The sequence below is a fragment of the Pyricularia grisea genome (assembly GCF_004355905.1).
Source record: "Pyricularia grisea strain NI907 chromosome Unknown Pyricularia_grisea_NI907_Scaffold_7, whole genome shotgun sequence".
Taxonomy (NCBI): Eukaryota; Fungi; Ascomycota; class Sordariomycetes; order Magnaporthales; family Pyriculariaceae; genus Pyricularia; species Pyricularia grisea.
The window spans coordinates 28,030-43,717 of NW_022156720.1; the positions used below are offsets into that span (position 1 = coordinate 28,030).

The window sequence follows — 15,688 nt, forward strand, 5'->3', positions numbered from 1 at the left end:
TACCAGTCTTTTCAAAAGACGATTGGAATCGCCATGGATTGCTCTTCTGTGTTTCGCTCGTCTATTGCAATATCCATTTACTGTAGCCGGCTGAAGTTACCAGTCTTGGTCGGTTTACGCAACTTTGGCCCCGAATTTCTTTTTATTTTCAAATACTGAAGCATGAAACTAGAGCTGGTCTCTTTTAACTGGTATAGAGATTCTGCCCGAACTTTCGTTCGAGGTTGTTCACTTGGCCTTAACGCGACTGTTGGCGAGGCATGCAATTGTGCACTCTCTCGGACCGTAGATGTTGATGAGCTGGAGGCGGCTCGACCACGCCTCGGCCTGGGACCGAGCCAGCGGCTTGCCCATAAGGCAAATGGCCGGCAGAGTTGGCACCTTGGCCGGGCCCAAGAATGACGTAAGGCAGGGCGTGATGTCACCCCAGTCAGTCTGGTTGCGAGCTATAAACTCCATGACCTCCGCCGACCCAGTATCTTCCTGCTTGCTCGGGATGCAGAGGCAGCCGCCGGCCTCGATAGTGCTGAAGATGTCCCTGATTAATATGTGGAAGGCGTATGATGCGAACTGCAAAGACCGCAAATCAGAGTCCATCGCCGTCATTCCGCAGGGCACAGCGTGCTCGTGAAGACCGGTCAATACTGTCTGCTGGTTGGGCACGGCTTTTTTGGTGTGCCTATGGTCCCCGTGGTGTAGAGGATATATGCTGGGTCTCCGGGAGTCGTTGCTCTTTCGGCCGTGGCCTGGACGAGGTCGTCTACAAGCCAGGCAAAGAGCCTATCCCTCACTTTACAAAACGGTATGGTTATTCTCTAGCCTGGCACGCTGAGGCAGGTTTCTTCATCAGCCTGACGGTGGCGGAAGAGCAAATGACAAGGACTGCGTCCACGGCGACAATTATAGCCCACAGGCGCGCGTGGGTCTGGAACGGATTAAGCAGAACAAAGTAAGCCTCCGACAATAGCAGGCCCAGGACTGCCATCACAATCCAATTGGACTTTCCGGCACAGATGGGAACAGGAGAGCGGGCCTTGAAGTGTACTTTCCGTGTGCAGTACCGGGAGAGGGGCTTGGTTTGCTCCACAAGCTCCCGATATGTCATTCTGCCATACCAGCTTTCGATGGCACACCTGTCGGGGTGTTCGGCAGCGCAGCGGAGAAAGAGATCATGCAGGCATTCTTCCAACGGTTCCACGAAACTCGGTCCCTGTCCCAAATATGGCTCAAAGGCCTGCTACCAACGGCGTTGGCGACGTAGACCATTGCCGAGGATCAAATCCAAGATGTGCCCAGCGGTACCTGCAATATTCCGAACGAGCGTCTCGTTCAGGCATTCGACACGGTACTAGAGCTTGGTCGAGAGCGCCGGCACCCGACCACAGTGATCTCGGGAGCGGTACGTCTGGACCATCAGGGACGGGTCGAACTCGGTCGGATGCCAAAGGATCGCCTTGGATTCTATCCTCGCAATCATTCAGGAATATACTGCCGCTGAACAGCTGTGAGCCGCCGGCAAGACCCTGCGCGTCGATAATATCTGCGAGCGAGCACCCCTGGTGACTGAGCGAGCGGGCCGAAGCACGTCCGCAGCACACCTACTACCGACCTCTCTTCAATCTTGTACCTGCCCTATTTCACAGCAGCCACAAGCATCGAAACAGAAAGCCCCACCGCATCGTCCATCCTATCGATGGATGCGTCCCTGCCCGAGCCCAGGTATAGCCAAGGACCGCGCGGTCCTAACCCGTGTACGAGTGCAGGACCACACTCCACACCAGGTGGAGCAGCGTGGCGTTTGTGACATCTGCCTCGCGGAAGGAGGCCGTTCCCCTGTGCTATTGTCGCGGTGAAGACGACAGAGCAGGGGTCTTCTGCGTCTGCGTCCTGCCTCTCTCATGTCTTTGCTTCCTCTCGGAGTATCGGACACTGGCAGGGTTCTGTGTCTGCGTGATAAGACTCCTAATACGCCAGGTTGTTTGCGCGGCGGTCAGCGTTGTTGGTTTGCTTCATGGCGCTGGCCATGAGGTTTGCGCAGGGCTTCCGTGACAAAATAGCCTGACGCTCCTCGCCCAGCCGGTCGAAGGCGTCCACCAACTCGCGAAGCATAAGGAGCTTTGAACGCCCGTCCAGCAACAAGTGGCTCACGTCTAGCTTTGCGAACACACGGCCATCTACCGGGATGCATAGGAGAAGACGGTAAGGCGGTCTTCGGGCGGGCAACGCGTCTGCGATGGGCTGACAGCGGTCTCGTCGACCGAGCAGAGCGCTACCTGATGAAGAATACTATGTCCAGGATAGTTTGCCGCAGACTCAATATAAACAGTCCGGAACGCGGTGTGATGAGCCACGGTGGCGCACCAGGCGCTTGCGAGTCTCCGCCCGCCCACATAGGTCTCGGGACTGCGTTGCTCGCGGCTTGTCACCCTTCCGTGAAGCCCCCATAGGTGTCTGACCACGTAGGCGCTATGGTGCTCGGCCTTGGAAAACGCTCAGCGCCGGCCCTTCCTGCACCGGAGAGGCCTTATGGAAGGTCTCGACGTCCACGAGTCCACACACTACCGGGATCTCGAGAATAGAGCGGCGGTGGGCATCAACCGTTTCGTAGTCTGTAACACCCCCAGGGCCTTGAAGTCCGCAACGGTAAAGCAAGCCTGCAGCTGGCAAAGCGAGCCAAAGGTTGATACGGTCCTGATACAATGTTCCAAGCAGAGCTCAAGTGCAGCCGCTTATCTGGCAAACGAGCGGCCGCGCGCTCAAAACGCTGCAATTCAGGGGGCTGATCTGCTAGCCTTTCCCCAGCTTGCCACGTTCCCATGCGCGGTCTGAGAATAGCATTGAGATTCTTGAAACCCTGGTAGCGAGCTTCGTAGTTGACTCTAACCTCGGCCCGCAAATGGGACTGAAAAAGCCGGCTCTCGGCCTCGAGCAGATATATGGACGGGAAATAAGCAAAGCCCTTTAAACAGCATCGGCATATTAGTCCTTCACACGACGGACCAAATTCGCCACATCTCCTACGTTGAAGACAGGGACGTAGACGGGATGCAAAACGGTATACCAGCCGACGGTTCCAAGAATGCTCGGCCCGCATTCAACCAACCCCAGCTTCGCCATACCGAGACTACCTCCCCTTTACCTCGTTGGAGATAGGTGGTGGTGCCCGGTCACGGAAGACACGCGCAAACGAGAGCAAGATTGCCTAGAGCCCGCCGGCTGGCTGCTCTAGGCAATGCGCCGCGTGGCATTCGCGGCAGAAACCCATGCGAATGCTCAACTGGGTCAGCTTTTCATGGGCCTGCTTGACCGTCGGTGTTCTTCGTCTCTGGCGAGGTGATGCCCGAGTAGGCAAAGTCTGACGTCGCAGGGAGGACCGGTGAGAATGTTATGGTGCGCTCAGGATGCAAGGCCGCCGTGGGTTTCTCCTGCACAGCCGACCAGGAGAGAAAATATTGTGCTTCTTCGTGGCGCGCCGGCGTATGGGTCAAGATATCTTTCTCGCCGTTAAAGACAGTGCTACAGTGGTAGCAGTCAGCAGAGCTTCGGTGTCGGCAATGATGATACGCCATGCCACCAGGTCCATGACAAGGTGGTGCGCAACAGCAAATAGAATCTGCTCGTTTCCATTGGAGAAGAGGATACTGCGCATCATCGGGCTTGGCTCTATGCCGAGAGCATTTCTTGCTTTGAGTGTTCGTGACTTCCGATCGTCTGGGCTGACGTTGACGATGTGATCAAAGCCAAAACACTTATAGATTCTCTTGGCTGGAAGAACTTACTGCCTACAGGTGCTCTCTGAGCCCCTCTTGCTACTTAAAGCGAGCCTTGAGCATCTCACGGTTGGGCACAGTGCTTTATAATGCAGACTGCACGGCAGACGATGGTTCTGGAGGTGCCATACGCAAAACCACACTCTGATTGAAATGATTGCAACGGAACTGCCTGTTCGCCGTGTCCATGAAAAGACAATTTATCGGCGCGATGGCAACAACAAGCATCTGGGTCCATCTACTACGAAGCGCAGTCGATCGATTCGTTCTTGTGTCGTGTCGAGGCCGGGGTGATGAGGGTAGCGGTGTCAGCCCGTCTGGGCCAGGAGAGCATGTCAGTAAAACTCACAGTCATGCAGGCAGTGCGCCTGAGTTCTGGGGAGACCTGCAGGGCAATGATGGAGTCGCCGCCCAGGGCGAGGAGCAACGACTCCAGACGCACTGCGCTAAACGGGAGGATAGGAAGCTGGCCGCAGATTTGCCAGTCGATGCGTCCCAAGCACTCGAGGGCGCCGTCGAGTTCGTACCGGACCTGATCGCGCAAGCGGTGGAAACGCCTTGCCATGCTACCCGCTCACCGGCTACCCTCAGGGCCTGGAATCCAGCAAAGAACTCAACTGTTCGAAAGCTGGGCGGCGGCACCCACTAGCAGGAAACGGTTACGTTGCACACCGGCGATCCAGATTCCTGGTCCTCCAGGTACGGTGTGTTGGTTCGCAATTCGCCTGGAACAGTAACAGGGCTTTTGCGCTGCACGTCACCGTGGGTGTTAACAGTCCTTGCTGGGCGGCCGGGCCACTCTCTCGACCAGGCTATTTAGGAATATCTACCTCGACGCATATCTCATCTACACCTTTCGCATGGCCAGCGCCCTACTCTCTGTTTTATATTACGTAATACTTTTTATTTCTTTGTCGTGTGCTAGCCTTTCTTTTCCTGTATCCTGTTGCTGACTACATTCATCTGCTCCTTATTAGTTTCCCCTAGGGCTCCGAATGGTACAGTTAGTGTCGGCTCAGAAGTCAGGCATTCCTGTCCTCCCTGTGTTTGGAGTCGGGCTCCTCTTTGCGTTACTTTCGGCTACAGTCCTGATCATTATTGGCTGCCAGCCGCCCTTTGTAATGCCGGCCATCACGATGGCTTCGGCTGGAGCGAGTATGCTGCATACCATGAACCTTCTGACCGCGAAGGCTGGCTGGATAGGGTCACCATATAATATTCGGGACTTGCTCCAGACTCGCCGTGTAGCAAGGGATGGTCAGCGTCCAGGTGGCGGGTGGCCGCCAATGTGGTCTACGAGAGGTGGCCATCATGCTTGCCAACTCCATCGGGTGTGCCAATTTCGTCTTTGAATCGCACAATCCGCTCCTATTGCACCACTTCGGACCATTGGAGGTCTTGATGGAGGCTATGAGGGTGGGTGGATAGTCTGCTGCAGCAGCTGGAGTCGGCACGAAGCCTGTTGTCGCAGGCTCGGCTGGATGCTGTGTCAGACGGATATAGCCGAGCTATATTTCGCGTCTTTCTAGTCGCCGTTGTCCTGTTCTCTCTCACGATGCTGGCATGGCTGTTTATAAAGTGAAAATCTCTCAAAAACCAGCAGAGCCCATAGGACTGCCTCACTGGCGGTGGAAACATATATTGCATACAGGTTAAAAGAGTGAAGTTGAAGTGTAGTTTTAGTTGTTTTGAAGCTTGGAGCTTACGTTAGCCCAAAAGAATAATTTGAATTGTCCGTACTAGGATAAATCTCCAGTTCAATTCTTCACTGGAAAGCGTTATACCCTCAGTGCCCTATAGGGACATTTCACAGGCTAGCAGCAAGAAAGGAAATCTGGCGGTAAAGGTTTCTACTCAGTACAGTTGACACCTAAAGAGCGCGCTTGAGGATGGGAAGACGTACTCGTTGTTACTAGCAATTTCTAACCGTACACCCTCTGAGACCCTCATATATAGCTTTTACTGAATATCGAATTAACTACCTTATCTTGGTAGTATACCCTAGCAATCTCCTTGGGGGTTAAGATTTGACCAGTTAGAACTTAGTCCACTGTACCCTGCACATACAGTGTTTTTAACCAAAGCAGAATGCCGAAGGTTAGGTTATTATCCCAAGGTTTCCTACAGGCTTTTATTCCCATCAGCAACATCAGACGCTCATGTAATCTCACGTCAAGACTCACGTCACATCCCTTGATTGCACCAGCCCCTCTCAATGCCAACGTAAGCCGCTGTCGCAATCTTTCATTAGTAATTTTCGCCATGCTTCTTTCTCCCCCTATCACCCGAAAGCAGTTGTACCCACAATAGGAAGTTAGTATGATAAAATAGATATGCAGTGAAATTATCCAATGATATCTGCTGTGTACAACCTTGCTTTTAACATTACCTAACGCGTTGTTTGATTGCTTGATTGCAGCCAAGCTCATGTACACATGTCACCAGTCGCGCTGAAAACATTACGTCCAACTTCAATATCTAGGTAGGCTCCATCAGCTCATGCAAGGTTCATTCTTCGAGCCACGGGTAGTGAGATAGGATTCTATGATTAGCTCAGACAATTCCCTCGTCAGATAGCTCTATACATCGTATCAAGCTGGTGTGACATCTAAGTCTTGGCGTGCCGCCGTGCTCTCACTGCTCTTGTCAAACTTTATGATCAACATGACCGAGCTGTATTCACTCAAGGGCAAAAACGTTGTCATAACCGGGGCAGGAGGGTACGTAATCAGTTATGCACCTCAGCTCAAAGCAGCGCTAACCCAACCTGCAACTCTCCAATAGAACATCGGGACTCAGACGGCGATCCTGTTCGCCAAAAGCGGCGCCTCCACCCTCCTCCTTTCGGACGTATCGCAGTGCGCCCTAGATGCGCTCCGCTGCGCACTAGCCCGCAACGGGGCCTTCCCTGACAGCACCTTCATCTTCCACGCCTGCAACGTGTCGGACGATGGGTCAATGGCCGATCTGTTCAGCCAGCTGGACCCCCTGGGCGGGCCGGACGTAGTGGTCAACAACGCCGGTGTGTTCCCGACGTCGGCGGACGGCGACGCCATCACCTCGACACGTGCCGCCTGGGATACCACGTACCTCGTCAACGTCCTCGGCACCTGGCTGGGCCGCCGATACGCGGTGCTGGCCATGCGCCGCCACGCCAAGCCGCGCGGCAGCGTGGTCAACCTCGGCTCCGTCGCCGGACCTATCGGCAGCGCCATAGCCCAGCTGGCTTACACCTCCAGCAAAGGCGCCGTCGCCGCCATGACCAGGGAGCTGGCTATAGTCCACGCCCGGGAGTCCATCCGCTTCAACTGCCTGTGTCCTGGTCCAGTCAACAGCCCGATGCTTAACCACTTCCTCGACGGGCCAGGCGACGAGGAGGAGGAGTCGGCGGAGCTTGGAGGTGAACCGAACTCTGGCTCGAAGAGACGAAGGCGTGAGGTGCATCTTCCCCAAGGTAGGTGGGGTGATAGCGTTGAGGTCGCCGCGGCGGCGCTTTTTCTGGCCGCTGATGCCAGCGCCTTTGTGAATGCGATTGACTTGGCTGTGGATGGCGGCTTGACAAAGGTAATGTGCTTTCCCTCCGTCGCATTCCGTATAGGTTGCCTTTTTGGTTATCCGATCCTTTGTTGACACAAGGTGTCGTTTATGCTTGATCAGGCATTTGTCACTCCATTAGGACCACCTTCTGCCGCGTTTATCCCAAACTTTTCTGTTTCGCCATAGGAATGTAAATTGAGTCGAGACATGAGATTTAACGTCAAAACTGGCGTTAACTTCGAGCGACAATATATATATATATCGTGGTGTATTAATACAGGCTTGGACCATTTACCCAAGTTCTTTCCCCTGTTTGCACGCATAGATCTGCGACCAAGACCAGCGCGTAAGCTTTATCACTTGGAAAGTTAATCCTTCCCAAGGCATCATGTCTCAAGCTGTACACAAAATCCCATCATCGCGTGTCTGCCATAATTTGCTCCCAACACAATTAAGGCAATACAACAATCCATCCGGATCTACTCTCTGCTTGACGGCACTAAGCCTCTCCCAATGCTCTCCATAAAAATCCTCCCTCCAGTGCACACTCCCCCAGTCCGCCTCGTTCATGTATGTTCCCGTGCCGGGCGACAGGTCCGCCATTGCGGGAGCCAGAACACCGCGCAGGTACGCAAACGACTCTTTGTTTTCGGCCACGCTGAAGTCGTTCACCTGCGTCTCGAAAATGTCCAGCACGATCGACCGGTACCAGCCGGACTGGACGGCGGACCCGGTTGCTGCCGCCGACATCGCAGCCATCTCCAGGAGTCCAGCCAGTGATGAACGAGGGTGTGGGTCACAGGCTGGTTGATTGTGCCCGCCATAGTCTTGATTACGGCCCGCAGTCGGGTGCGGTTCGCGAGCGCCTCGGATCCCAGTAGCCGCGAGCTCATGGCAGAGAAGCTGCCGACCGAAGCGTTGGTGTCCGTCTTGGAGGCGTAGTACGATCCATAGTTGGAGTGGGTGGCCCAGTCAACCTTCACGTCCAGGCGGTGCTGGGAGCTGGCAAAGGCTGTCATTTTCTCCTCGAAAGGCCTAAAGAGCCGGCGGGCCGCGTCGCCGTCGCCCAGAAACAAAAATGATTGCTTGTACGCGTTCAAGGTGTTTTTTTCCACCGGGCCCCGGTACAGGCGCGCTCCATAGCCCATAACCGGAGAAGCCTTTTCTGGAAAGGTCGGGCATGGCCTCGTACATGGTGGTGACGGCGTCGAGGAAGCGGCTCGTGGCCGCGTCGTCTGCGGGCGAATCCACGTTTACGGTGGCGACGGACGCAGTCCGGTCGTCCTTGTACGTCCTGACGCTGAGCTCGGTCACGACGCCGTAGGTACCCGGCCCACCGCCGCGGATGGCGAAGAAGAGGTCCTGGTTCTCACAGGGTGACGCTTTGACAACTTCTCCTGAAGCAAGCACCACTTGAGCCGACAAAACTTGATCCGCCCCGGGGGCCGAAGTGGCGGGTTACTGGGCTGTGGCCGCCGCCTTGTGTCCAACCCCCTGTGCTGCTTGGACCCTAAGAGTTGAAGCTTTGGTTAAAAAAGCGATTTTACGAGCATGAGAAGACACGGGCTTGATAACGATGAATGCAAGTGCTTACAGCGTTATCTCCTCCCACTATTAATACGCCCTTGTTCCTTGCAATAGGGTAAATATCGTCCCAGGAATAGGAGCCAGAGATGGTAAGACTGCTCCCGTTCCAGCCCGACTCTGGACAAACTTCAAGTTCCGGGTTGGCATCATGAAATGCAATACCGTTGCGGAGGTGTCTCAGCCATATAGATAGGCTAGCATAACCGGTAGATCTAAACACAGGGTTAGAATTGCATACGATCGAAAGAGTAAGGTTCTGGCTGACGCATCCTTGCCTTTGCATAAAGTCATGCCCTGTCGATTTGACGACAACCCTGAGGTTTCTCTCGCGGGCAAACGACAAAGCTTGGCTAATGTCCTCCACTGCCGTCACGTTAACCGCAAAGACGGGGGCGTTGCCCAGGCTACAATTACCGTCTGCAGCTGCAGCTCCGAGACTAATGAGTGGGCAGGTCAGGTTGACGGGGTAATCATACCCGACTGGGGCATCCGCTTGGAAATTTGGGCTGGTCCAGCCTTTCTGCACAGCTTGGCAGGAATTATCGTCTTGCGTGATCCCATAATAGCAAGGGAGTGCAACTGGAGTATTTTTGATGAGCTTTCCGCCGACTGTCTTGTTGAAGTCGGACCAGGCCGCGGCTGATGGCCAGCAGTCGTCTTTGGGTGTCTGAAGACAGGATTGGGTAGATATGTTAGCTTTACGTGCGTAGGCTGCGTTAACAGAATTAAATCATATTTTAAATGAGGGTGGTGGGAATTTATGATGGAGAGGGCACGTATTTACACATTTGCACTGGCGATCTAGCACCCATGAAGCCGCCACAGATAGCAATACAAAGACTAAAACCAAGCCCCTAAGCATCGTTGGCAATGCTTCAGTGGGTTGCCGCTGCAGCAGGAATTCGGGTTGCCTGTAATTCTGTGTAAAACAAGGTGAAATGGAGCCCAGGTCTGGAACCTTGTACATTATTTCTTTTTATGCAAATTCATCGCGCAAATTATTGCACGTTGGAGCGATGGAAACAGTTAATTGCCACTACAGAGCGGAACTCTGCAGTAGTCGATCCCCCGGACGCAGGACCCGGTCACAAGACCTCGTTCCCTGTTACCGTGTGTGTATATGACAGCCTTTCACCAACTTACTTCGTAACTGCTCGGAGGAAGCAATAGATACCCGAATTTTGTTGTGTCAGAAACATTACCAAAGCTGGCAACGCCCACGAGGCCCACACGGTTGGATGACTGCGGAGAGAGAAGCTCATAGACCGTCGGCATTATAGTGAGGCTTCCTTTGCGAAGAAGTAACCCTGTTAACCTAAATAATATGCTCTCTATATCCGCAGATGATGTCAGCTTACAATATTGTCATTCTTCGAAGCACATGTCCTGGCGAAAAAAGGAAATGGTCTCGATGTTAGGTACTTACAGAAAAGTTGCGTACTTAGCTTAATTTGGTGATTTTTATTCAGTTTTCCTAATCCAAAAAAAAAACTCTCTATACTGCAGTCCGCAATATTTTACTGACTGGGCATGTTACTATGTAGCGACCAACAGAGTTCAGACCCCCACCCTCCACCCAACACACACCTACACTACAAACAGCCACAAAGAGTATTAGATCATCAAACACCCCCTGCAGGGCTGATGCAGCCATCACACTTGCATCATCACCTAAACACGGGACGACGAAAAAACCAGGAAGGGTCCTGTCTTGGCGCCAGTGACGTGATCGCTGAGCAAATACTCGCCAGCCGCTTCATGATCATCTGCGTGTCGAAAGTCAACCCGGTGCAGGACTTTGGCCAGCGCTAACATCAGCTCGTGGTAGGCCAAGCCCTTGCCGACGCATCCCCTGGGTCCCACGGAGAATGGCACGAAAGCAGCCCTAGCCTGCGCCATCTCCACTTTGGTCCACGCGCCGCCCCCGAGCCAGCGCTCGGGTAGGTACGAGAACGGCTGCCGGTGATACACCTCGGAGTGATGTAGGCTGTAGATGCCCGTCCCGACATCAATCCCCTCCCTCAAGTGCAGCCCATCTACCGTTATGCCACCCGGTCCCACTTCCCGCCAGAGAGCGCCCCCTACAGGCGGAGACATGCGCAGCGCCTCGTCGATGCAAGCGCGCTTAAGAATACGCAGCTGTTGAGTTTGGGGCCCACCTCAATCTCCGACGAGATTCCCGGGAAGGCCTGTAGAGTCTCAGCTTGGGCCCGGCGGTAGGCGGCTGGATTTGCGGCTAGATAGTAGAGCGTCGCGGCCAGTGTGGTGGACGAGGTGTCGGATCCTGTATGATTCGGATTTCAGCTACAATACCCAACGTGCTATTGTCCTCTTTTTATCTGTTGTATCTGTTTCGGCTTTTGTGAGGAAACAGCTGTGAAAAAAAAGAAAACTCACCAGCAGCAATCAAAGTCGCGCATTCAGCCCTCAGCTGCACAGGACTCAACATCCGTCCGTTGCCACTCTCGGGGTCTTTTGCATTCTCCAGAAACGAAAAAATATTCCCTGTATTGGTTGAGGGCCCCTTTTCACGCATGCTTAGCACGGAGCCAATGAACCCGAGGAACTCACCTCGGCCCTCGATGGCTCGCGGGAACAGGTACTTGTCCAGCCTCTCGACTGTCAGAGCGGTCGATTGAACCCGCGTGCTGACGCGGACATTGGAAGCCTCGATTGCTTTGGTGACGGAACGGTATTTGTGATTGACCAAGGCGTTCCATCGGGTGCCAAAGACGACTTCGCAGGTCACATCGAACGTGAGGGCATCACCTATCGGCCCAGCGTTAGATTCTGAAAGGCTCGAGGCACAAGTGAGGCGATACACCGTTGGTGTTGCCTACATTCTTTGGCCATGTCTGTTGGACCCGTCCCGATGGACTCTTGCAGGTTGTTGCAAAACAGATCGATGTTGCGTAGTAAAATTTCCTGATACGACTGGGCCTGAGCGTCGGAAAACGCCAGGCTCAAAATACGTCCGCGCCAACCGTGCTCCTTATGACTCGTCGCTGTTAAAGTGTTGACAGCTCCATGGACCAAGGCCCGGTAAGCCTTGGATTTCGTACAGTTTTCCCCACGAGAATGAACATCTGTTGCCAAGATCTCCTCACCATCCGCTGTCAGCCTCTCTGGTGCCTTCTTTGTGAGATGTTTGCAGTAAATCAACATCTCAACGGTGACTTATACCTCCAATGGCATTGCTGCTGTTAATAAGAAGCTTCGAAGGGCCATATCTGACAACGCGACCATGAATTGGCATCCCGTGGTATCAATTAGCCAGAACCCTGGATGATTTGGAGCTGGGCCTACCCATATCTTACCATATTTCTGGTGACAGCGGTATATATCGGTGTGCAAAGTGCCCCTCCAGGCGTGGTAGGCAGCATATAGGTTTGTGAAGCGTGCCAGAAGTGGGCCTGGATATTGCGCCAATGGATGGGAAAACTGCATCCTCAGCACGAAGACACCGAGCTAAGGCGGCGGTTCAGTAACACTATCTTGCTGATGCAACAATTTGGCAATAAAAGGAGCTTACACCAGCAACTGCAGCTGCTACAGTCAAAGTTGACAACTCGTAAGTAAATATCATGGTACCTCGGATACGCCGTCAGTTTCTCTAAGGCTGACTAGAGCTTGTGCGTAGTAGTGATTATTTCACTAGGCGCTTTCACAGATTGGTAGACTTTGTATCTGGGCAAGTACACAACATATTACCAGGTGTACCAGTCTGTGCAGGATCAGCGCTACCTATGGCCACCACGGGAAACTCGACAGTCAACACCATTTCCAAGCGGAACAGATTCGGTAGATGCCCGATTCACACTTACAAGTCCCGAAAAAAAGCCGGGGTATACTAGCTAAGGTAGCTAAGCCAGTACTCAATAAAAGCTGCCGAGGTTACATGGGAAAACCAACAGGCTTGCACCGTCTTACGACGTACCACGTAGAAGAAAAGTCGAAGGATTAGGCCAAAATACCAGAACCTTACTAGGTAGGGTGTTAAACATGCAGTGATATGAACAAACTATGCAATTTCTTTTTCTTAGGTTTTCATCTTTCACTAAATGTACACTTTCAGTCTGAAGAAATACAACGTTTGTTTTAGGCTGTGCTAGGGTGTCCGAACTTAGGCCTGCAATCATCGTGCAACGGAGGGTGTTCAGGCCAAAAGAGCGGTAAATTAGGTTTGCCACAACTTGGTTTTGTTCACCCAGCACAGCTCTATTTGGGTTCATCGTTGATTAGCCGATCGAGTGTCCTTGCATCCTTTTATAGTTTACGGGAGAAAAGCTGCCAATTGTAAATACCGTAATACGGTACTGAGGTAGAAGAAGTGGAACTTGTACGAAAATTTGCTGATTGAACTGGTCAAGGTTAGGCAAATATGTTGCGTAGCCAACGAAGGCAGGCAGTCTTGTTTACCCCGTTGTAAGTTCTCGACAAGGTTTTCACACGCAATATAACGGAATGATCAAGAAACAATGCGAATTTTTTCTTAGCAAGAGGGATTTGGCTGATGTTTGGGTGGAGCCGGTGGTCTACAAGACTTACCACTTTTCAATACTAACAATATTTTGTTCTTGTGCCGTGCCGGATGCGCTTTACCACCCATGGAAATGTGTCAATCACTACTTGAAAGAATGTCGCACAGGAGCATTATCGATAATATGCTGGCTCTGGACTGCGGAACTGTCATAGTGCTTGCTTTAGGGCTACTTATCAGCTTCTTGGTAAGCGTCCAGTCCCTCCTGTACTTGGCGAACCAAACCACTAACTTCCCAAGGCTGCCATTGCTATCTACCGACTGTCCCTCCATCCATACGCAAAATATCCAGGACCTTTTCTGGCCAAACTGACCAGCTGGTACTCGGTATATCACGCCTTTGTTCGTGATTTACACACAGATATATGGGACTGCCACCAAAAATATGGTCCTGTTGTACGGTATGCACCAAATCGAATCCTGGTAAACACGAAAGCTGGGCTAAGATGTAGGTGCTCCCGAATCCAAAGAATTACTAAACCTGCAACAGTCCTGATAACGGCGTTGGTCGCAGCAATTTACGGACATGGCAGCAATACGCGCAAGTCCAAGGCCTATCTTCGCATCTCTCTGGTCCCGGGTGTTCATGCGACCCTTGGAACCATCGATGACTGGGAGCATGGAAAGCTCCGGCGCATTCTTAACCAAAGCTTATCGGAAGGTCAAATACGTGGAATGGATAACGAGCTGAGTGCGGCGGCGCGACTATTTGCCGAACGACTCGGAGCGAGGTCTGACCCGTTCGGGGGTAGTAATCCTACCCCTGCAATGGGCGAGGACCAAGGCTGGACTGCTCCAAAAAACCTGGCCCATTGGTGTGAGTTATTAATCCACTGGCATACGTGACGCTCTGCCCCCAAGGCCGTACCTCGGCACGAACGCACGCACTAACAAGACAGCGGCTGCTACGTCAACGCGCAGGCGACTACTTCACCTTTGATGTGATGTCACAGCTGGTTTTTGGCACGTTGTACGGCCTTTTGACCTCAAGCGACAATCACTGGATCATAGGAGGCGTCCTAAGCCAGGTTCGCCGCGTCGGGTTTTGCATGCAGCTCCCAGAGATCGAGGATTTGGGCTTGCACAAGCTCCTTTACCCTACCACGAGGCCCAAAGCGCTACGCTTTTCGCAAACAAGCCGCGAAATTATGGAATAAAGGAAGGCCAAAGGCGAAAAGATTGAAACAAAGACCGATATGTTTTCCAAGTTGTTAACGGCGAGGGATCCTGAAACTGGCGAGCTGCTTTCCAACAAGCAGCTTTGGGCTGAGAGTAACCTTCTCATAATAGCAGGTAAACAACCTCGATGTTCTTATCCGAAAGAACGCGAGAGTGTCATGATGGTGACATAAACACAAAAAATCAAGGATCCGACACCGCATCGACCGCACTGGCGGCGACCTTGTTCTACCTCTCACGTAGCCCAAAAGCCTATGCACGAGTGGCAAACGAAGTCAGAGGGGCATTCCCGGACCCGGAAACAGTCAAACAGGGACCGCAACTAGCCTCGTGCGCCTACCTTCGCGCATGCCTCCAGGAGGCACTGCGGCTGTCGTCATCGGCATCGGGCGCCATGTGGCGGGAGGCGCTACTTGGCGGGCTTCGCATCCAAGCGGAGGATGGAGACAGCAACCAGGCCGGCAAGGTGGAGGTGCCCGCGGGGCTCGAGGTCGGCACAGGTATATTCTCGCTTAACCACAGCGCCCACTATTTCCGCGACCCACTGGCGTACCGGCCCGAGAGGTGGATGGCGGGCGAGGCGGCGCCCGACGAGCTGGCCCGCGCCAGGGCCGCCTTTGCCACGTTCTCGATCGGGCCTAGGAACTGCGTCAGCAAGGGCTTGGCCATGGTGGAGATGGCAGTTGCCATGGCTGCCGTTGTGGCGAGGTACGACTTTCGTGCGCCGCCTGGCGAAGGCGGGCTGGCTGCGGTGGGCGAGTACTCCGAAGGTCGGCTAAGAGGCCACTTCAGGACCAAGTGGGCGTTTACGAGCGAAAAAGACGGGCCTTGGCTTCAGTTCAAAAGGTTTGTTTGATAGTGGGCCGGGTAAGGGTTTGTCAATGGAATATTTGGGTTTTTGTGCGTTCACTTATAGATGCAGTGTGGTGTTTTTGAGATTTTGACTACAAGCTTAAGCTGCTCAACACAAACAGTATAAAAGTCGCGGTAGAAAAAATTGCATGCCGGCCTCATACATTTAGTAGGTTGGGCACCATGCGTGTCGCTCGAGATCTTGAAAGTGATCCAGAACAGA

General features: G+C 53.2%; 10 protein-coding genes across 10 annotated transcripts; 4 read left to right on the plus strand and 6 right to left on the minus strand.

The window, feature by feature from the left end:
• Positions 1-228: 228 nt before the first annotated feature.
• On the minus strand, positions 229-1,105 carry PgNI_09067 (uncharacterized protein; the record flags this gene model as incomplete). The annotated part of the gene is made up of 2 exons (XM_031129057.1): positions 229-760; positions 828-1,105. 2 exons carry the CDS (start codon positions 1,103-1,105, stop codon positions 229-231), a joined length of 810 nt encoding a protein of 269 aa, XP_030978052.1.
• An 857-nt stretch (positions 1,106-1,962) lies between these two features.
• PgNI_09068 (uncharacterized protein) lies at positions 1,963-2,392 on the minus strand (the record flags this gene model as incomplete). Its single annotated transcript, XM_031129058.1, has 2 exons — positions 1,963-2,273; positions 2,362-2,392. 2 exons carry the CDS (start codon positions 2,390-2,392, stop codon positions 1,963-1,965), a joined length of 342 nt encoding a protein of 113 aa, XP_030978048.1.
• Positions 2,393-3,484: 1,092 nt separating this feature from the next.
• On the minus strand, positions 3,485-4,335 carry PgNI_09069 (uncharacterized protein; the record flags this gene model as incomplete). Its single annotated transcript, XM_031129059.1, has 2 exons — positions 3,485-3,748; positions 4,120-4,335. The coding sequence occupies 2 exons, from the start codon at positions 4,333-4,335 to the stop codon at positions 3,485-3,487; spliced, it is 480 nt and encodes a 159-aa protein (XP_030978049.1).
• Positions 3,982-4,419, plus strand: PgNI_09070 (uncharacterized protein; the record flags this gene model as incomplete). The annotated part of the gene is made up of 1 exon (XM_031129060.1): positions 3,982-4,419. The coding sequence occupies one exon, from the start codon at positions 3,982-3,984 to the stop codon at positions 4,417-4,419; it is 438 nt and encodes a 145-aa protein (XP_030977553.1).
• Positions 4,420-6,434: 2,015 nt separating this feature from the next.
• Positions 6,435-7,493, plus strand: PgNI_09071 (uncharacterized protein; the record flags this gene model as incomplete). Its single annotated transcript, XM_031129061.1, has 3 exons — positions 6,435-6,494; positions 6,555-7,334; positions 7,428-7,493. The coding sequence occupies 3 exons, from the start codon at positions 6,435-6,437 to the stop codon at positions 7,491-7,493; spliced, it is 906 nt and encodes a 301-aa protein (XP_030977552.1).
• On the minus strand, positions 6,566-7,214 carry PgNI_09072 (uncharacterized protein; the record flags this gene model as incomplete). The annotated part of the gene is given in 2 exon segments (XM_031129062.1): positions 6,566-6,844; positions 6,861-7,214. The coding sequence occupies 2 exon segments, from the start codon at positions 7,212-7,214 to the stop codon at positions 6,566-6,568; spliced, it is 633 nt and encodes a 210-aa protein (XP_030978232.1).
• Positions 7,494-7,663: 170 nt separating the features above from the next.
• On the minus strand, positions 7,664-10,169 carry PgNI_09073 (uncharacterized protein; the record flags this gene model as incomplete). The annotated part of the gene is made up of 6 exons (XM_031129063.1): positions 7,664-7,666; positions 7,791-8,066; positions 8,144-8,392; positions 8,436-8,669; positions 8,902-9,561; positions 10,038-10,169. 6 exons carry the CDS (start codon positions 10,167-10,169, stop codon positions 7,664-7,666), a joined length of 1,554 nt encoding a protein of 517 aa, XP_030977554.1.
• Positions 10,170-10,565: 396 nt separating this feature from the next.
• On the minus strand, positions 10,566-12,362 carry PgNI_09074 (uncharacterized protein; the record flags this gene model as incomplete). Its single annotated transcript, XM_031129064.1, has 5 exons — positions 10,566-11,033; positions 11,054-11,178; positions 11,292-11,663; positions 11,735-12,026; positions 12,201-12,362. Coding segments are annotated over 5 exons (1,419 nt in total), but the record flags the coding sequence as incomplete, so codon positions are not given.
• A 1,169-nt stretch (positions 12,363-13,531) lies between these two features.
• Positions 13,532-14,591, plus strand: PgNI_09075 (uncharacterized protein; the record flags this gene model as incomplete). The annotated part of the gene is made up of 4 exons (XM_031129065.1): positions 13,532-13,621; positions 13,675-13,882; positions 13,925-14,251; positions 14,356-14,591. 4 exons carry the CDS (start codon positions 13,532-13,534, stop codon positions 14,589-14,591), a joined length of 861 nt encoding a protein of 286 aa, XP_030977555.1.
• Positions 14,592-14,630: 39 nt separating this feature from the next.
• On the plus strand, positions 14,631-15,469 carry PgNI_09076 (uncharacterized protein; the record flags this gene model as incomplete). The annotated part of the gene is made up of 2 exons (XM_031129066.1): positions 14,631-14,727; positions 14,802-15,469. The coding sequence occupies 2 exons, from the start codon at positions 14,631-14,633 to the stop codon at positions 15,467-15,469; spliced, it is 765 nt and encodes a 254-aa protein (XP_030977557.1).
• Positions 15,470-15,688: the final 219 nt, after the last annotated feature.